The 22,572-nt window shown below is 38.1% G+C and overlaps 1 protein-coding gene across 1 annotated transcript in view; it reads left to right on the top strand.

The window, feature by feature from the left end:
* The window catches only part of LOC113521536 (low-density lipoprotein receptor-related protein 2), a 345,330-nt gene that overhangs the window by 303,329 nt on the left and 19,429 nt on the right, over positions 1-22,572 (top strand). The window contains exons 3-9 of the mRNA XM_052903003.1: positions 9,318-9,449; positions 17,906-18,014; positions 19,057-19,223; positions 20,274-20,528; positions 21,066-21,353; positions 21,453-21,613; positions 22,116-22,385. Of these exons, the coding sequence (XP_052758963.1) occupies positions 9,318-9,449; positions 17,906-18,014; positions 19,057-19,223; positions 20,274-20,528; positions 21,066-21,353; positions 21,453-21,613; positions 22,116-22,385 (1,382 nt within the window). The remainder of the gene's footprint in view (positions 1-9,317; positions 9,450-17,905; positions 18,015-19,056; positions 19,224-20,273; positions 20,529-21,065; positions 21,354-21,452; positions 21,614-22,115; positions 22,386-22,572) is intronic.

Raw genomic sequence — 22,572 nt, 5'->3', positions numbered from 1 at the left:
GTGTAACAGAATCTTCATTACTTCGATGGATATACAATATACAAGTTCACAAAGAACAGAACAGAACTAACAGGGAGTTCTGCGTAGTGTTCAGATATCTTTTGTTTATTACACTTCTTGAGCCAAATAGCTACCATTATTTTCTTTTCTCTATCCAAACCTCTATCCAAAGGTTGTCTGGAGAAGATTGCTTTAGTGATAAGACTGACTTTTATCTCATAAGTGTGATATATATAATTCTTTAAGTGATACCATAAATAAATGTTATATGTATGTAACACATGATGCGTTTTTTTTTTGATGGATGAAAATGGTATGGTAACCCGCCTGCGCTAACGGGATACGCTGGCGGAGCACCAGTGAAGGGTGATAGATGAGAATGAAAACAGATCAGTTAGCCCATCATGATGAATTCATCAGGAATTAACCATGATAGTTTCCAAGAAGAACCGCGAGGAGGTCGACCTGGTTGGGTATATTGCTAGCAATGGGATTCTCAGTCTCCATTACTAACAATCCCTTTCCCCCACACATGATGCGTTAGCTTGAGAATCAGGGTATTGGCGACCCGCACGAATGCTAAATTTAAATGAGTTAAAGGGCCGTCTGAAAATCAGCGCTGTATAGGTACATCTCGCTGGAGGTGTACATATATAGCAACAGCTGAGGCGGCTCCAGCAACCAGCAAAATATTTTTTTTTTTTTCTCTTTGTTATTGTTGTTTTTTAGCTATTATTGGTGGTAATAAAGACTCTATCTATCTATCTATCATTGGTGTGATCACGTGGCGCTTATTGTTATCATGTTGAAAGAAAATGTGACCGAAATTGTGCTAAACCCAGCATTTAGAGAGCACGTGATTAATTATCGCCAATATTAACGCGGGAATAATTAACCGCACGAATTATATCGTGTCAACAGCGCGTGTCACGGTACGTACGCACGGGCCCGCACGGTGCCGCGGGTCGCGGGCCGCGCGTGTTTTGTTACGTGTTTGAATTGAAACAATTTAGCGCCTTGTCACTACAACGATTTGTAGACACGACCGTATGTACACGTGTATCTTGTACAGAAACAAAATAATTTTGCTTGTCATTACGTTATATTACAATTAATGACATTTCCTTGATAGTATAATTTTTGTCTCCGCCATTTGCGAACTGATTTTAAACAATATAAATGCTGTTGCGGTGTGAAGTGGTTGAGTTGGCAGTGTTATTGTCCCAAAGGTAGACAAAGGGGGGAAGAGATTGTTAGTAACGGGGAGGTTAGTCCCCATTGCTATCAATATTCTCTATCAGGGCGACCTCCACGCGGTTACGCCTGGAAACTATCATGAGCAATTTGTCATTGAATTCGTCACAATGGGCTAACCGACCTGCCTTTTCATCCTCACCTATCACCGCTCACTGGTGCCCCGCCAGTGAATACCGATAGCGCAGGCGGGGTTACCATGCCATTTTCACCCATAAAAAAAGGTAGAAGATAGATTAGATCCCCATAAAAGAAAGATATCGTTAACCTTCTATTACCGGAGGGAAGGGATTGTTAGTAATGCAGACTACCAGTCCCATTGATAGCAATATGCCCTGTCATTTTGAGCTCCACATGGTTCCCCCTAGAAAACCATCTTGATGAATTCAAGGTGTATTCATCACGATGAGCTAACTGACCTGCCGTTTCATTCCCACCTATCTCTCACTGGTGCTCAGTCAGCTTATAGATAGAGTATAAATATTTTTACTCTATCACCATATTAAGGGTAGATATTATTTCAATTTATTTTACGGTACATAGGAACGTATATTTTATGCTTTAAGTGCAATTAAATAAAAATTATTTACAAAAGTTGTTTGTATGTTTGTTTGTACTTATACTGGTCGCGCCCGTCGATAAATTCCCCTGGGCGTTGTGCAGTGGTTGGACGTTACTTCGCATAAATGAGGTTCCGATTGATTTCGGGACGGGACAATTTGTAATTTTTTTTTTTTTGTCACTAGATATGTATAGATGAATGTTCTCAGTTTTTTTATCAATATTTTTATCATTTTTTTTTGATGGGTGAAAATGTTATGGTAACCCCGCCTGCGCTAACGGCATACGCTGGCGGAGCACCAGTGAAGGGTGACAGAAGAGAATGAAAACAAGCCAGTTAGCACATCATGGTGAACTCATCAGGAATTAACCATGATAGTTTCCAGGTCGACCTGGTTGGGTATATTGCTAGCAATAGAATTCTCAGTCTCCATCACTAACAATCCCTTCCCCCCCTATCATTATTAATTCAGCTAATCATTATCATAGTGAACATAAGCCATTCATAGTCTTGTTTCTTGCTAGTTCTTCTCAACTCTAGATGATAAAATTCAACAAAATACTGATGTATATACATGACAAACAAAATGTACTTACAGAATTGTATTTGAGAGTGGTTTGGTTTTTATACAACGTGAAATAGTAAACGAGCTGATGGTCCACCTGATGGTAACTGGTAATCGTTCGGGGGGAAAGGGATTGTTAGTAATGGAGACTGAGAATTCCACTGCTAGCAATATACCCAACCAGGTCGACATCCTCGTGGTTCCCCTTGGAAATTATCATGGTTAATTCCTGATGAATTCATCATGATGGGCTAACTGGTCTGTTTTCATTCTCATCGATCACCCTTCACTGGTGCTCGGCCAGCGTATCCCGTTAGCGCAGGCGGGGTTACCATACCATTTTTACCTATAAAAAAAACTGGTAATCGTTCAATTTACATTTTATCAACATTATAAATATGTCTGAATAAAGTATGATATTCACGGTATCCCTTGGGACAGAGGTGTTATGTAGGAAGGGGTAGTGTTTTTTTTTATACAACTTAGAATGGCAAACAAGCTGACGGCCCACCTGATGGAAAGTGGTAACCGTCGCTTATAGACATGAACAGTGCCATGGACATAACAGACTATACTGTTTCGCCCATGATACCCCCCATGCGTTGCCATTCCTGGGGACTCAGGTGTTATTCCTCTGTACCCAGTAAATTTTATTTATTCATTAGTACAAATATGGGTACATGGCTGACTTAATGCTAAAAGCATTCTCTCCCAGTCAACCGTAGGGAAGTGTCAGAATACTCGAATGCGGTACTAGTAATTATTGATATACATACATACTAAAATTACATATATAAACGAATAAATATATATGAATAACAAATATACTTACACATATATGATATATACTATATTATACACGAAATTGAGAATAATATAAAGCACTTACTGTTCGGATAAAGTAAGAAAGTGAGCGTGAACGTTTTTTTTTTTTGAAAGATAGTTATGCTTCTGTATTCTATAATTTCACGGCTATATTATCTAAAATACAGCTATACAAAGCACAGCTGCATGGCGACAAAATACGAGTAAAACTTATGCAGACAATTTCTGTACTGAACATCTCTCTAGTATTTCTTACTGAAAAATAAAATTTTCTGTTTTATGACTTACTATTAGAATTTTTATAGTATACTATAAGCCTTATTTTGAGGCTAGATTTTGGTTACAACATATCAGTGTTTTGCTCTTTTAAGGGCAAAGCAATAAGCCGAGTTGTGAACATTTTGTGTTACTGTAGCGCACGTACGAGTATGAAGGGAAAAATTGATACTTCTTTTATGCGTTTTGTTTTTTTTTTATTTTTTGTATATATATATTTTTTTATCTTTTTTTCACTGTGCATGTCAACCTATGTCTGTTGTTATTTGTGTGCTGTAAGTAATGCAAATAAATTATCTATCTATCTATCTTATTCTCACGGCAGTACTTTAGAAAGAATATATAAAATAGATGCTCTTTATTGTTTCTTCAAAAAGATTACAGTAGTAAACTTATTATATATACAAACAATTAGAAGAAATGATCACACTGAGAAAACTATGGGAACCATATCGCTAAAAGCGATCTATTCCAGGCAACCTCTGTATATATTATAACTCCCTAGTAATTTAGACGTCAAGTCCAAACATTTAAGTAATCCTGTTTTCATAATTAAATTTCTAAATGCATACTTTGTTATTTAAAGTCTGTTTGTCTGTATGTTTGTTCCAGCATCACGAAAAAACAACTACACCAAATTAGATGCGGTTTTCACAATTATATTTGTGAAAGTCTAATTTAAACTGGTTTATCTTGATACGCCCTCTAATATGTTCTGTTTCATTGATAGATAGATAGATACTCTTTATTGTTTCCTCCAAAATATTACAATAGTAATCTTATTATAAATATAAACAATTACAAGAAATAATCACAATGAGAAAACAATGGGCGGCCTTACCGCTAAAAGCGATCTCTTCCAGGCAACCTTTGGATGGAGAGGAGTTTACTATAAACAGTTTGATCGGAGGCACGATGAAATTCTATTATTTCATTGATTTACCGACTTACGATACTATTATCCACGTATACGAAGTACAATATAATACAATACGATTTGCACAGAAATATCTAGTTTGAACTAATATGAAATAGTCGCGAATTATCCACAATATCAGACAATGCAACTGGGTTTAATGCTCGCATTCACGGCACGTCGCCGAGACGCGCTCGTGACGTTGCATCGCGACTATTGTTCGCGACAAGTCGCTACCGTCTATTGTTGCTATTTTATATAATTATGGTGAAATAGAAAATTAGACTTAACATCGTACAGTCTCTTGTATATTGATGTAATTTTTTTTAACAAAGAAAGGAGTAAAGTTTTCTTCAGGGTCGCTAACGCGCGCATAATGCCCCTGATATTGCAAGCGTTTATAGGCTAAAGTAACCGGTCACCATCAAGTTTGCCATTGCAGTTGTATAAAAAAATATTGTCCATAAACAAAGGATACGTCACACATATACAGTCGTCACAGGGAAGGCTATTCCATATGTTTTTTTTAATGGATGATAATGGAATGGTAACCACCCGCGCTATCGGTATACATCGTCGGGGCACCAGTGAAGGATGATAGGTGAGGGTGAAGTAGATCAGTTAGTCCATCGTGACAAATTCAACAAGAATTGTTCACTATGGTTTCCAGGGGGAACCACGTGGAGGTCGACCTAATAGGGTATATTGCTAGCAATGGGGCTGTCAAACTCCATTACTAACAATCCCTTTCCCCCCGGCTATTCCATATTGTTACGATACAGTTTACGTATGAGTTTGCAAAATACGCGAACGCAGACTTTCTACCGTGTAGGGATGTATTAGCTGACCCATCTTCGTGGCGCGATATTAGAAAGGGGAAGGTGGAATAAGGGAATGCAGTTTATCAGACCTTGAATCAATATTTACATTATTGTTAAAAATTTCGTAACGCATATATTTTAATGTAATATCAACCTGCATCATTTACATGTAATTATATCGAGAATGCTCGACTAGTTTCGGGATCAATTCGTGATCCTTAATCATGCCGAGCCATGCCTTTTTTTATACAACTTAGAATGGCAAACAAGCTGACGGATCACCTGATGAATAGTGGTAACCGTCGCCTATAAATATGAGCAGTACCATGGACATAACAGAGTATACTGTTTCGCCCATGATACCCCCCATGCGTTGCCATTCATGAGGACTCAGGTATTATTCCTCTGTACCCTGTAAATTCACGCCATATTCCACCCTTCAAACCGAAACACAGCCATGCAAACACAACTGCTTCACGGTTGAAACACTAATAGGACAGAGGTGTGCAAGCAAACGACTTTTGTACAAAGTCTTCCACTGGTAAACAGCTGGCTTACAGCTCGCACTCAGCAGACGTTCGTAATTATATAATATTGCTTGAACTATTTTTTTTTTTAATACTGAAGGGTTTACAACCCTCACGGTAATAATTAAGTCCATTTCAAAACACTCATCAATATCTGTCCGCTAACTATAGATACCGCCTACTCATCGAGATGAATAAAACGAGCCCACGTTGAGATTGTATGATTCTATAGCCACTTTCTGCCTCCACTATCAAACGGTTGTATAATAATTGTTTTATCATCAAAGCATACATATGTAAGTAGATACATATATGTATATAAATATGACAGATACATTTTTGTAAATTTTTAATAGTTTAGGGATGCCATATTTATTTTAGAATGTCGACACCTAGCTAATAATGCTCCTACAGTTAATATAAATGTAGTCATATACCATATAATATAAATAAAATATATGTATTACGCAATTGAACCCTGGGATCTAGATATAAGACGTAAATACATTAATAAAAAATAAAAATTTACTATAAATATTGAATAATAAAAACATACGTACGGAGTAGGCAAATTACACAAAAATATATAAACTAATACTTTAAAAGTAAAACTTTTTAAAGTTTACATTAATAACAGCGTCTCTAGATGGCCGCATCTAGCACGTAGACATGTCGCAAGCCACAACAGGCCCACGAATGGCCAGCTCCACCCGCCATTGTTGCACATGAGAAATGGCAGTGCAATTTTTCGCGCCAGCTAGATTTCCCGGGGCGCGCCAAAATGGCCGACTAAGCTGGGAAAAATAGGCTTAGCGTCATGTCACGTGTCAAATGAGAGCCGTTACAGAGTAAAGCTCGATACAGATAGCCCGCGGCGCGCTGCAATTCGGATTATTACTTTTTATTTTACTCTGTGAGTGGCAAATAATAAGTTGATGGATGTATGGAAACCGTAATAAGAAACAAGAAGGAAGCGTTCTAGACTACTGAACTAATTTACAGTAGAAGAATCGTCGTGTAGTCCCGGCATAGAATAGGCCACCCCTTTTTATATACGTTCTTCACCGTAAACACGAGCTAAATATAGTGGAAAATTAAATTATAATAGATAATTTTGGAAAAAATAAAACTCAAGGACATACATATGTAATTATATGTATATATATATTTTTTTTCAATTACAAGTATTAATACATCCAAAAATAAACAAACGAGAGACGTATTATTTAATAACAAGGTCTAAATTCTTTTGGCAAAGACAAGTTGAGCTCACCATCCTCTAATGCGCAAATAACAAACGATTGGTCATTACAACGGGTCATCAAAGCGAATTCCACTGTATTTGTAATATCAACTAAACGGTCCACATATCAAAAGCTTTGTTCACATGTATAAGTAGTGCTCTGAACCCCTGCCGATCAAACTATTTGAGCATTGGCGCGTAAATTCAATTTGCACCTCAGCAACCTCAATTATAGGGGACCCTACACACTGGAGACTGCGTCGAGGACACTCGACATCTCGCTTTGGTCCTCGTTGATTGATGGCCGACACTGATTGTAGGTCAAGTGGTTTGGAACGCTTCCTTTATACTAATAACAATTGATTTCGTATGATAGGTTTATAATAACATTTACACAGTGTTTTGATGGTGAGGTGACATCTACACTAATATTATAAAGAAGAAAGATTTGTATTTTTGCGTACATGTTTGTAATGAATAAACTCAAAAACTACTTTGCCGATTTCAAAAATTCTTGCACCATTAAAAAGATACATTCACTCTGAGTAACATAGGCTATGTTTATTGCTAGAAAAGATTTGGGATCCTTACTAAAACTTTAGTCACGTAACTCAAGGTGTAAAAAAAATGCAATAAAATATCTTTCGTCGCGTGCGCTGCGGAAACTGTTGGTGATAGAACAAAAGTATGTTCTACAATATTGAAGAAAATATCAATAACTACAAAAAACTTAACGATACTATATGTCCAACTATTATCGTTGTGTCACAATAACCACTTTTTGAAATGTTGTAAAAATGTCCACCCGTGCTAAACCGGGACGCGCCGCTAGTAATGTAATAAAGTTTGAAGAAAGTTATGGAAAAAACTGTCACTAAATACTCTATTAGACACTAGACACACTACTGTCTAGTTCCGAACTAACCACAGCTTATTGTACTGTGTGTACATACCATTGATGTATACAGAGGGAGACTTTGTACAAAAGTCGATTGCTTGGGTACGTCTGTCCCATTCGTGTTTCTATCGTGAAGCAGTTGTGTTTGCATGGCTGTGTTTCGGTTTGAAGGATGGGATATGGCGTGAATTTACAGGTTAAAACATGTTTTTTTTTATACAACTTAGAATGGCAAACAAGCTGACGACCCTGATGAAAAGTGATAACCGTCGCCTATAGACATGAGCAGTACCATGGACATAACAGAGTATACTGTTCCACCCATGATACCCCCCATGCGTTGCCATTCCTGAGGACTCAGATGTATTTCCTCTGTACCCAGTAAATTCACGCCATATCCCACCCTTCAAACCGAAACACAGCCATGCAAACACAACTGCTTCAGGGTTGAAACACGAATGGGACGGAGACAGAATGTTAGTGGTACAGTTATTTTTATTTTCGCTAGAATATAAAATTTTGCTTAGATTAGCATTTAGAAAGGATATTTGGTAATTCCCATGACAATGCTATATGCATAGTTTGGGCAGCAGACAATATTCGCGTGTGATATAGTCAACAAAGACATTACATACATAATAGGAAACTGACTGACTGGTTTACTCATAGCTGAAATTATTTATTTATTTATTTATTTATGTACACTTTATTACACCATTTATAATATAGTAAACACATTTAACTGTAATAAGAAATGATACAAAAGGCGGCCTCACCGCTAAGCAATCTCTTCCAGACAACCTTTGGGTAGAAAACATTGAGAAAAGAAAGAAAAACAAAGGGTAGGTGGCGCACTAATATATATAAACAAATATATACAAAACATACATATATATATGTATATACATATATATATACATAAACAAATACATACATAAATTACTATAGGTTTATATGTATTATTAATTTGTTACTTTGAATTTGTAAACTTATATATTAGACACTTATATATAAGAATATTGACTTAAAATTAAAAAATAATATATTACCAGAAATTCTACAACATTATTTTTATTAGTCATCAATCTCCGACCGCCAGTCCGTCCACGCACATTTGCCGACACGTGTTTCACGTCTAAACGAGGCATCTTCAGTGAAATTAATAAATCGCTTCGATTTTGAAGTGTGTTGGCAGTCGCACACATACTAATGGGTACAGGAATTAAACAAAATAATTCTAGTCTACTAACCAGTGATAAAGATTTGCGCAAAATAAAATGTAGTTTAGTAAAATGAAAAGGACAATTTTGCATGATAGAGTTTCATTGTTTTTAAGTGCGAAAGGAATGTGGGTTAAATTTATAAGCAACATACTATTGTTGAACTCGAGACGTGTAAGTTTATGAACAGTGTCAATGTTCTATCCGCAGCTCCACCAGAATGCGAGGCGGGCCAGCTGACGTGCGGCCAGTACGTGTGGAACAAAACATACTGCCTGCCGCCGCACTACCGCTGCGACATGCACGTCGACTGCGTCGACGGCACCGACGAGGCGGAATGCAGTGAGTACACCTCTTTACATTCTCTACATGCTTTTTTTTTAGTTTGTTTAGGTCAAAACTTGCAAGCACAATTTGTAACCAGTTCCGTCTAATCGATTTTGTTGACATTTCGCATACGCCTTTTGTTCTAATAACAACGCAATATGAATGTTGTGAGATTTTCAAAATAGCCATTGTTACAAGATAGTGAATAGTGGAATTTAGGCAAGTCTATTGCTATGGGTTTTAAATGAAAAATCTTGAGGAGTAAATATAGTCAAACAATAAAGAAAATTACGTCATTTTAAAATGGCCGCAGCGACAAGATGGCGGATTACATTTTGCAATGATTTTGTGATTCTATCTATATCAAATAACGTTTTTTCTCGTGTTAGTCTCAATTCATTTTGTTCTAATTGAAATAGCTTCTGTTGTTTGTGGAACAAAATCTAAAATTGCGGCGCATTTGATTTCATTTGGTGGAAATTTTACTTTATTATTTAAATATATTCCGGAAGTTCCGATTGCAAATCAAATTCGTATTGGAATCACATTAAAAGTTGCAATTAGTTTCTGCCCTGCGTTGTTGGTTAACAACCTCCGTGCGGTTAAATTCACAAGTGAACTCTACTATTGGTTTACGAGAACAGTTTCAGCTATCATAATATAACTTTTGTAACCGTTGTACTATTTTACATTTCTATACACATGACTTGATTGATACACCTTTTGTGAATACCTAAGGCAATACTGACCAGGTATGATAACAAAATAATATTATGAAACAATTTAAATATTTTTTCAATTCATTCATTTACAACTCAAAATTTCATCAAATTGCAAAAACTACAGTGTATAATGTATAGTACATAATACGGCTTTACTTGTTTGACGAAGTTCACCGTTTGATAATTGTGTTGAAACTTTAGTGTTACTTCCGAAAAATTCCGCTAATTACAGTGAAAAAATTGTAAGGATGTTTGATTCATGAATTACACTTAAATGGTTAAATAAAAATGAGCAAAGCCTTTGCTTCTACTTGCCCTAATCATCATCAACATACCTTTAACTGTCCACTGTTGAACATAAGCCTCCCACTTAGGAGGGGTTTGCCAGTAGTTGCCATGCTCGGCAAGCGAATTGGCAACCGCAGTCAAACTTTAGAGATGTTTTAAGAGGGACGCTACTGCCTATCCCTCGCCCGGCCTTAGTCGTCTCTTACGACACCCGCGGAAAAGGCAGGGGTGGCCTATTCTATCCCGGGACCACACGGCCCAATATTAATTTGTAATCATATATACAAATTCTCTTCTATTCATATTCATACTAGTGGTTCCTTTTTGTGTAACTTCATATAGTGTCAAAAAAACAAGAGGCCGAATATAGCAACCTGTTTCTTTAAGAGACGATTTGCAAATGAAACATTTAAACCAAATAATCTAGACCTTCCGCGTCACTGCACCGTTGGGGGAGGTGGAGGGTGTGCCACTCACGTCGGAGTTCAAAATAATCTGGCACCAAGTGGAGGCAGTTCCAACAAGTGGGCAAGTTTTAATGGTGTGGAAATTGCGTTTTTGTTTGTCGCCCGTATCACTGATGTGCCTGTTTTCATGTAAATCTGTTGCCCCTACACTTCACGGATGGAGTTACAAGTTTCTCGGGTATGCATTAACTCTTTTGTAGAACTTTTCTAAATTGTATTTTTAGGATGTTTTGTTTAGTTTATAAACAATACGAACACATTCTATGGTCTATTCGATTGTAGCTACGTAAAGGTTTGCAACACCAGTGGTATCCCACGCGAGTAGCCGAATCTTATGTAATAAATATTTTAAGTCTTAGTAATTTCACTCATTGTACAAATTAAAGACCTCTTTATTTATTTAATCTGTTTAAACCAGAACATTGCGGGGGAAGGGACTGTTAGCAATGCGGACTACTAGTCCCATTACAAGCAATATACCCTGACAGGTCAACCTCCATGCGGTTCTCTCTAAAAAACCATCGTGCTGAATTCCAGGTATATTTATCACGATGGGCTAACTGAACTGCTTTTTCAAATCCACCTGTCATCCCCCACTGGTGCCCTAATAGCATATACTGTTAGCGTAGGCGGGGTTACCACTCCATTATCATCCATCAAAAACAAAAACCAGAACATTGCATGCAAGCAAATTGTTTAGTAGCCTAATATGAATGGTGGAATAGAGTTCGTGTATATAGACGACTCATGTGGACGCCTTAATACAGTTTTACTGTAGACAAAAAAAACGAATAATTTAATGTAAAAGTTACTTTCTGTGACCTGCAGTAGATTAAAAATACTATTGAATTATTTAGATTCCATCTTTAATGAGTCTGAAAGTACTGATATATCAAATTGTAAGAAGACGGATTTTTGCTTCAGTCCTGTTTCAAACTTTTGTTGATCTTCTGTTTGCGATACCACAAATAAACTTCTTGTTAACTTAATCTATTACGCTCTAAGGATAAAACGCATTTCACAAGAATAAAACACACTGCTCACTCCACAGCTCGTAGGACAAGTTTTTAATAGATCACAACTCTTCTATACTTTCTCTGCAGTTCTCTGAAACATTCATTTATGCCTCGGGAATAAATCTGCAAGTTTCTTACTAGTTGTTTATTAATGAAGGCTTGTTGCTACTAATTTTTTATTATGAACTTGTTTTACAAAGAGACTTTTTCTTTTAAATATAATCAAACTTCTTCTTTGTCATGAAATAAATGTCTAAAATAAAATAACCTTAAACCCTTTCACACTATCCAGATGTTCTTATTATGTAGAATTTGAAAAGGTCGTACTTGAGCTCTGGCCAAAACGGTTAAACATTTGTTTTATCAATTGTAAATTTCCTGCAATACTAGTGAACAATGCAATTTATCGAAGAAACATTCGGAACTATGCCACATTCCAATATGTTTGGTAAAATGATCAGTGTTACGTTCGTCGTAACAACAACATTTTAAAAATTTACTTATATGTAGCAAAATTATTAGTGGGCCAATAAGGGAGGCAGTAATTTTCATTTGAATTATTTCCAAAATTGTTCTCTAGTAATCTATCTGGTTCCTGAATAAAGACACAAGGGTATTCGAGCCCGGCCTTCCAAGCTACTGTAAATTCTGGTCAGCATTCCCTTTGCAACTGCAGTTCCTTTATTTTTCTTTCTCCCATTAATCGTTCATTTCTTGTTTACCAACTTCCTATTACACTCCCAACGTTCCTTTTCTTTTCCCTTAATTTTTTTCTCTAACTATACATATACTCGTATAGTTTTTCATTATAAAGTAACTACTATTATTATAAAACATTGATCAGGATCTAAATACCAATAATAATAATTCGAGTGAAGTATAAACCTTTTTTGAAATATTTTCTCTCATAAATGCAGCTTCAAGTTAAAAAAGTAGAATTTCCCTAGAAGCAAAATTTTTCCATTACATTTTTTTAAACTTAATCGAAGTACTGAGATTACTTCGAGAGCAGGTTTAAGTACTTATTTCCACAAAAAAATCCTTGTTTGCCTTTTATTTATTGAAAATATAACAAATTGCATTTATTGAATATAATATAAAATGTAGTCGTATGTAATGAATGTTAGGTAGCTACGCCACTCGTAGAATAATTGGATATGTAGTTAAAAATTTACTGAGCCGTCTATCTTGTCGACAATTGGTACCATTCTACGAGATTGCATCGCCCGTTGCTCCCAAGCGGCTCAGACTTATTGTGTGCCGGCAGATTTGTTTCAGTGTTTGCTGGTTTTGTTAACTTTAGCCCAACGTCTACAATAGAATCGAGATCCCCGATGACAACGACACGAGAAAAGTGATAAGGACCTCGGAAAAAGGGTTTCAATTCTAACACCTTTCAAGATTTGCCGATTTATGCGAGTGTAAAGTTTTTCGTTTAACGCAATTCCATTTCTGTGTGTGACAGCAACTAGAAAACGGTTCTTTTCGTTGCCTCTACTCGTCACACTTTCATAATACGTTTAAAAAGTTTAAAACTTTACTTCTCATCGTAGATAACTAATTGAAAATAAATGAATACCAGAATAATTGAGCATGAAAAATTTGTCCTTCGCAATGGTATTTTGTAATATCATTAACATAGAATGTCTCTGTGCAGAACTACGCTTCAAGAATTTTCAATAAATACCCATATTAAAAATACTTTATTGCTGTTATAACGGCTAAATTTTAATTTGATCCGAGAATTCTTAATAGCGTTTATAAATAATTTTAATGCAAGAAGACGTCTACAGAATAGACAGAGGGAGACTTTGTCCAAAAGTCGTTTGCTTGGGTACCTCTATCCCATTCGTGTTTCAACCGTAAAGCAGTTGTGTTTGCATGGCCGTGTTTCGGTTTAAATTCTGTTCGGGGTGTATCATGGGCGAAACAGTATACTCTGTTATGTCCATATCTATAGGCGACGGTTACCACTTTCCATCAGGTGGGCCGTCAACTTATTTGCCATACTAAGTTGTATAAAAAAAAGACATTCTCTTTATGATGTGAACGAATCGTAATTATAACTTGATATTGTTTTTGTTTTTCGACGAATATGTGAATAGACAGTATAGTGAGAACTGAACCCTTTACTCTCTTTCTATCTACCTTTTTTTATAAAACTTGGAATGGCTATCTCACCTAATAAAATTTCTATATCAAGACCTTTCTAGATGACGGATTCCCATTAAATGGATCAGGGTAAAGAATTTTTAGAAACAACCTGCACCAGCGCAGGATACCAACCAAATTTGGATATGGGTAGTTGTTACCTCATCCTGCCTAGTAACAAGAACGTAGTAAGGACAGGGCATAAGAATAAATAATCTCCTATAATCTTTATGCCTACAGATGTTTTCAGTGGCTTCTTTGGCAATAGTTTCACACCTGAATCTAAAATATACAGAATGTATAAATCTATTCTTTCTCTCTCTCTCTCTATCTCTATCTCTTTCACCTTGCTTCTAAGTTGTTTAAAAAGATAGAGATTCATTCACTCCCATTATACTGTCTAATCGTCTTATTCTGTCTTATTGAAAATTAGAATTGTGACTATAGATAAATGGAAGTATATAAATTGACACTACATCATTGGATCTTAAAGCACCTACTGCCATTACGTAGCGGCGGAGCGGACGACTCCTAGATTGAGTCGACTTTACGATCGGTGATCCTTCCATAGATACGACGTTCACACAAGTCGGTATTCTTGGAGACAATTTCCTGTGGATCTGCGAATGTAGAACGAGCTTATCTACTTGTTGTCAGGAAAATTGGAAATTAAGAGTGAATACATAATTCCCATTTTTTTCGTTTCAGTATTAAAGTATTCTATCTTTGTTTTGCTTATTTTTTCATTGTTATTCTTGATTTAAAACAAATAGCAACATATTGATTTGGAATTTTAACTTCTAGTTCTGAAAATTTAGATTTCATTACTAAGACTAATTATTAAAGTTGTTTCCTATATTTCTTTAAATTAATTTAACTTTATCTAAAGATTTTATGTACATTTTTAAATTTAAAAAATGCTGATATTATTTCATTGGAGATAATTTTATTAAATATATTTCGGTTAAAAATAATAGTAACAACAGGGTAGAAAAGAAATTATCAGACTCTATAATTCGACTAAAATTCCAGGCACAGCTGATTTAGGAGAGCCAACCTCACATAAAGTGGAAAAGAGCTAAGTACAAGAAGATAGATTAAATACATTCCAGTTCTGTCACCTATCCAGTGTACGTAATACATAATTCTCATTTTATTCGTTTCAGTAAAAAAATCAAAAGATAATTTTACTAGAATAAAATTTCTAATCAACGTCGTATCCAATATTAGGACACGCTAAATACATCTTGTTCTGTCAAATCCATTATATATATATATATATATATATATATATATATATATATATATATATATATATATATATATATACACTCCTCTCCATCCAATAGTTACCTGGAAGAGATCGCATTTAGCGATAAGGTCGCCCATTGTTTTCTCAATAAAGAGTATCTATCTATCTATATTGTTAAAGAAATATCGGAGTACTTTGCGGTCACAATTTCACCTAAATAGTGTGAGAATAGAACCGGTGCAGTCAAGTGGACGGCGCGGGTCACTTCCGGGCCAGCGAGCGGTCAGCTGGTTGGATCCGTTACTCACATTAAATTATCTCTTATTGTTGTCCTCTAAACTTTAATAATATCATTATCATCATACCAGCTTTTAACTGTCCACTGCTGGACATAAGTCTCCCCTTAGGGGGTTTGCAAATAATTGCCACGTTTATATTAGCAACCGCAGTTAGGCTTTGGATATGTTTTAAAGGGGGCGTCCCCTGTCTATCTTTCGTCCTCCCTTAGTCGCCTCTTACGATACCCACGGGAAAAGAAGGGGTGGCTTATTCTATGCCGGGACCACATGGCGGCTTTATAATATAATTATATGCAAAGTATTCTCAAGTAAGTATAAGCCTAACTGCGGTCGCCAACCCGCCAGTCAAGCGTCGTAACTACTACTGTTGTAGCTAATTATGGTATATTGTTCATAATGATAAATAAAGGAATATAATTATGTAATCTTAACATCTCACCAGAGGGAGACTTTGTACAAAAATCGATTGCTTGGGTACCTCTGTCCCATTCGTGTTTAAACCGTGAAGCAGTTGTGTTTGCATGGTTGTGTTTCAGTTTGAAGGGTGGGATATGGCGTGAATTTACTAGGATACAGAGGAATAACACCTGAGTCCTCAGGAATGGCAACGCATGGGGGGTATCATGGGCGAAACAGTATACTCTGTTATGTCCATGGTACTGCTCATGTCTATAGGCGACGGTTACCACTTTCCATCAGTTGGGCCGTCAGCTTGTTTGCCATTCTAAGTTGTATAAAAAAAAATCTTAACATACAGTCCACACACTAATACATTCAAATGTACCATACATCCATACATAACGCACACAAACACACTACACGTCGTCATCTGATGTTTTATGATATAAGTATCAGTAAAAAGGGATTGTTACTTCAGTTCACAATAAAACAATGTAGTGAGAAGACGTGTCATTTGATTTTCTAAAACAGATCAAGCATAAACATTTTTGAACCTTAAGTGCTACAACAACTACCAAAACCCCCTTATGGGGGAGGTCTGTGTTCAGCAGCGGACACCTAACGGCTGACATCATAATGATGATGATGAAGTTGCAAATGTTCTTCAAAATTCATTCTTAAACGAGAAGACTACGTGTGAATATGTAAAAGTCGTTATTATCCATTGCACCGATGAACCAAGTCTGCATCACCGTATTTGTGTTTTAAAATTGCAATTTTCCTTTCACATCTTTTGCATCAATTTCCATGAAAAACGTATTTAAAGTTGCACAAAAGCTCATAAAACAGTAACCCTTATAAACAGTGCCGCTGGAAAGGCATCACGAGGCCGGCGCCACTCCACTCCGCTCAAAGGCGCCCTCTATCAGGGGTTTTACATAACTTTGTATGAAAATCGCATTATCTCGCTTGGCAAGTCGACTTGTCTCGAAAACATTTTGTTGCAAAAAACAGCTAGCAGTTTAGCATTTTCATGCGCTCTGCACTAACCCTCGCCCCGTCCGCAGTGAACGTGTCAAGTTGTATCCGTTTGTAATAATACATTATTTACATGTATATAATGTTTTCTCAAACATGCTTGGAAATGTGAGCATTATTTTGACAATCTTCTTAGAGATAAATCAAAATTGCCGTTCTGGCCAGATACATGCGGGCAGCGGGCGGCAAAAGTTGTATGAAAATCCATATCTGTCGTGTTTTGCGGCCAGATAAATTACTATATAAACTCATATCTGTCCTATAATTTAAAAATGGAATGACCTTTTACTTCGAAACGTGGCTACAAAGGAGGTAACTAATAAAAGGTTTTATTTAAATTTCGAACTGGTTTGCAAATTAAAAGCTGTTAATTGAAAAAAAAACAAAGGAACATTATGGCGCATGAAAAATTATTATTGTTCGTTATCCGTCATTGAACTTAAAAAGTAAAATTGTGTTTTTGATTTCCGCGCATTGTTTGAGAAAAGTACTATACAAGCCTTGGCCACAACTAGGCATTGACTCATAGGCATGCAGCGACCAGCAACTAGGCATTGTCCATCAATGCCTCAGTTGCTGGCCGCTGCAGTAATGTACTATTTCATCAGAATCATTACATTTATACATCTTCATTATCCCGCTACTTCGATCGTCTAATTTAGGAAAAGATATGGTACTTTTTGTAGGGTATATGTGCCTAGTATGTTATGTGGATCTGAAATATGATCTATCTATACATCTAAATTCATTCTAACTTTTTTAGTCAATTGAATAATAAACATTATCTTTAGAAACAATTTCATTTATAATGACTTATAATGTATCTCATTTTATTCCAGCATACCGGAAGTGTCTACCAGATGACTTCCAGTGCGGCGTGGAGGGTGCTAGCAGTGGCAAGATCTCTTCACAGGGGCCCTGCATACCTAAAGACAAAAAATGCGACGGGTAAGTGGATACGTAAGCGATTTCGAAAACCCTCTCTGGCAAGATCAGGCAAATGTACAGACATTTGACTCCTCTAAAACTTTGCACGGAATCTCATTCTCTATATAGCTTATTCATCAGGATTTTAATAGCTTGTTACGTTTCTGAGTGACCAAAAAATATGCATCTACTCCTTTCACGCTTATAATTTAGTAATGGGGAATACAGCATGCCAACGCAAGAGTAGATTCTTGATTACCCTATTGTCTAGATGCTGGGCTAGCGTGGTATATTTATAATAGCTTAATATCATCATAATATGTAATTTTAGTATGTATGTATATCAATAATTAGTAGTACCGCATTCGAGTATTCTGACACTTCCCTACGGTTGACTGGGAGAGAATGCTTTTAGCATTAAGTCCGCCATGTACACATATTTGTACTAATGAATAAATAAAATAAATAATATAGAAAGAAACCCGTGTTTAGCTGTGGACCAATATAGGGTTGTTATGAGAATTTTTCATATAAGTTTAGTAAATCCATAAATTATCCCCTGTATTACAAATTTTGTCTTCATAATAAAAGCTCTTAAGAGACGACAAGAGGAACACAATACAATACCGTATGGTCCCGGCATAGAATGGACCATCCCTTTCTTTTCCGTGTGTGTAGTAAGAAACGACTAAGAAAACTGAATGGTCGAGGGATGGACAGCAGCGTCCCTTTTAAAACATCACCAAAACCTAACTGTAGTGCCAACCCGCCTGCCAGAACCCTCTTATGAAGGAGGCGTGTGTTCAGCAGTCGGCAGTTAACGACTGATACGATACACAGTACAATACCCAAGCTGCTTGGCCAACGTAATAATGTTTAAACATCTTCCCCCTCCTCTTGCGAGGAGGAAGCAGTACCCTAGAGAGTGATATTGGGCACACCTAAAGGATCCCCGTCTTTTGTGTGTTGGAGTAGGAACTCCAACACACCAAAGACGGGGATGCTTTAGGATGCAGAGGACTGTAGATTTACATGTTTCGTTTATCGAATTATTCCCCACCAGGTACTTAGACTGTAGAACGGGTAAAGACGAGCAAGATTGTCCGGGCAACGGCATCCCGTGCCGACTGGACCAGTTCAGGTGCGCGTCAGGGAACAAGTGCGTCGACGCGACGGCCAAGTGCGACCACAAAGATGACTGCGGCGACAATTCGGATGAAGCTCTATGCAGTGAGTACAACGATCATGATATTTTTTAAATAATGTTTTTTAAATTAATGCCATCTTAATATTTAAAAATCCTACGTCCAATTTTTAAATGGACGTAGGATTGTGGACGTAGGATGGATTACGGTAGTAAAATTATTCGATTTAAAAGAATATTGCTTTCCATCAACTAGGCCATCAGATTGTTGAATATTTACAAAAAATAAATGGTAGTTGCGGTGACAGTGGTAACAAAGTGGTTACAATCATGTCCATACATTAAAAACATACGTCATGTTTTGCCACCTCTATGAACGTACTTTTCTCTTGTATTCGTCATATTATCGTCATATCCGTGTTTCAACCGTGAAGCAGTTGTATTTGCATGGCTGTGTTTCGGTTTGAAGGGTGGGATATGGCGTGAATTTACTGGGTACAGAGGAATAACATCTGACTCCTCAGGAAGTGCAACGCATGGGGGGGGGGGGGGGGTATCATGGGCGAAACAGTATACTCTGTTATGTCCATGGTACTGCTCATGTCTATAGACGACGGTTACACTTTCCATCAGGTAGGCCGTCAGCTTGTTTGCCATTCTAAGTTGCATAAAAAAAATGCATTTTACTGTTTTTTTTCCAATGTATTTTAAATACAGTGTATCTCTTTTTTTCAATAAACACAACAAAATACACTTTGCGTTTAAATCATCATCTTAATCCTTGGGGGTTAAATGTGAAGCTGTGGACCTTCAACGTTTAGAAATCTTCGGAACGATGAGTACGCTCCATGAGGCCTGTGAAGATCCCAAGAAGCTTTTGTGCTTTAGGGCGGAGCTGGGCTAGCCGTACTAGCCACGACTAATACGCACAACAGCCCAAATGAGAGGCTAAATGCAGAAAAGAGAGTCCAATTTACATTACATTCCTTGGGAGTACTGGTAGTCGTGGACGAGGTTTATGGAGTTTGTCTGGATGTCACCATCAATTTACAGTAAAACTCCATCTAAGATGTAACAATTAGACCGTTACTTAAATTGCTGTGAAGAGTGATAAAAGTTATATTGTTATTTTTCAGATTTCCCAGCGTGTCATATCGGACAGTTCAGGTGCACTAACTCGCTGTGTATCCCGGCAACATACCACTGCGACGGATACAAAGACTGTTCAGACGGCTCGGACGAGGCCAACTGCACCGCGGTTGCGTGTCCCGACAACAAGTACCTCTGTCCCAAGGGCGGCGCCGGCGGAGCGCGCAAATGCATCTCCAGGTCTCAGCTGTGCGATGGAAAGAAGGACTGCGAAGACAACGCTGATGAAGAGGAAGCCTGCTGTGAGTCAATGAATTAGTAAAATTTGTTTTATTCCAGTATGTGTATGTACTTCAAGGTTTGAAAGGGTTTAAACGTGCAGGAGTTTTGTTAATGATGGAAGGAAGTACTAAAATAGAATGTAATATAGTATAATGTAGTTGAATATTAAAAACGTTTGAATAAAACATTTATACGAAATGAAAATTGTAAAATGAAATTTGGCTTGCTTATTTTATATCAGATTTTTACTGGATGCTGTTTTTATTCTATTTTTCGACGCTGAAACTTCAAACATTCGTCCAACTAGAGACGATTTAGTCCATGTTAGAGTTACAATTTGGATAATTATGTCTATCTTTAATTGGAGCTTAATTCACCACTCCGCGAGGAATGAACTTTGAAAATAATCATCCAACGCGTCTGTATCTCTCTAATATTGATACCATTAATATGTAAATCCTTAAAGATCGTTATGGTTAGACAATCAGTTAAGATGTATATTGCCAGCTCCTGTCCATAGAAAAGTGTATATACATGTGCATCGGTTTCCCGAGCAGCGACGGTGTCCTGCCCGGCGCTGGAGTGCGAGTACAAGTGCGTGGCGTCGCCGGCGGGCGGCGCGTGCAGCTGCGCGGCGGGGCTGGCGCTCGCGGCCGACAACCGCACGTGCGTGGACCGCGACGAGTGCAAGGAGTGGGGCTACTGCCACCAGCTGTGCGTCAACACGCCCGGCTCGTACGAGTGCGCGTGCGCGCCCGGCTACGCACTGGTGGGCGGGCAGCGCTGCGCCGCCGTGGGGCCGGGCGGCGCGGGCGGCGCGGGCGGCGCGGGCGGCGCGGGCGGCGCGGGCGGCGCGGGCGGCGCGGGCGGCGCGGGCGGCGCGGGCGGCGCGGGCGGCGCGGGCGGCGCGGGCGGCGCGGGCGGCGCGGGCGGCGCGGGCGGCGGGGACGGCGCCGCGCTGGCGCTGGCACATGAGCGCGCCGTGCTACGCATGGACCTTCACGGCCGCGCGCCCGCGCCCATCGCCAACGCTACCGCCGCCGCCGGCCTCGACTACCACTACAAGAAGAACCTGCTCTTCTGGTCCGACCTCAAGACTAGGAAGGTGGGTCTCCGGTCTCCGTGATTACTAGTCATAGCTCGTTATCGCTCTATTGAAAGGGCACCTCTCTGTGCACCTTCGGTTATTGGTGATCATTAACAAAATCAAATCTCGTTTATTAAAAGCAATTGTACGGTTTAGATTCACGAAATTTCAAATAGCATACAAAGAGTATAAACCGTGATGGATTTAATTCCAACAGTGTCTTGTAAATTTTAACTAAATTCGCATAGTATTTTAAAATGATTTAATTCAATAGAATCTCATTTTGTTGAAAACTAAAATGTACAATATCTGTATTACATGTAGGTACATAACACATAAAGTGATACACCTACCCCGTAGTTCTTATACATATATATATATATATATATATATATATATATATAGTGCATACCTATTATATCGCTATCTTTGTTTTCCACATCACAAAATCGTAACATCAATGCTAAGTAAAGTATTAGCAGGAACCGAATAAAAATATGTCCACTGAATCCCGTTACAGATCCACTCACAGCCGCTGAACGCGCCGGCGGGACTGAGCAGCTACGCGGACAGCGACATTTCGGTGGCGGGCTCGTGGGCGCCAGTAGCGCTGGCCGTGGACTGGGTGGGTGACAAGCTGTACGTGGCCGACGCCATCGGACAAAAGGTCGACGTGTTCGAATTAGACGGCCGCTGGCACGCCGTTGTACTCGGCTCAAACCTCACCAGCCCCGCCGACCTCGCGCTCGACCCCACGCTCGGCTTTATGTTCGTCGCTGACAGTAGCCAGGTAAATACATCAATCAGAAGGCACCTCTATACGGAATACAGTAAAAACCACTCGTGTTTCTACTATGAACCAGCTGTACTTGCGTTGTTATGCTTCGGTTTGAAACATGGAACTTAAATTATAGGGTATAAAAGTAGCAATGCAAAAAAGAAACCATGGGTATCATTGTGATCTGATGTACATGTCT

The sequence above is a fragment of the Galleria mellonella genome, unplaced genomic scaffold (assembly GCF_026898425.1).
Source record: "Galleria mellonella isolate WM207_F2 unplaced genomic scaffold, CSIRO_AGI_GalMel_v1 utg99, whole genome shotgun sequence".
Taxonomy (NCBI): domain Eukaryota; kingdom Metazoa; phylum Arthropoda; class Insecta; order Lepidoptera; family Pyralidae; genus Galleria; species Galleria mellonella.
This window is presented reverse-complemented; position numbering and strand designations above follow the sequence as displayed.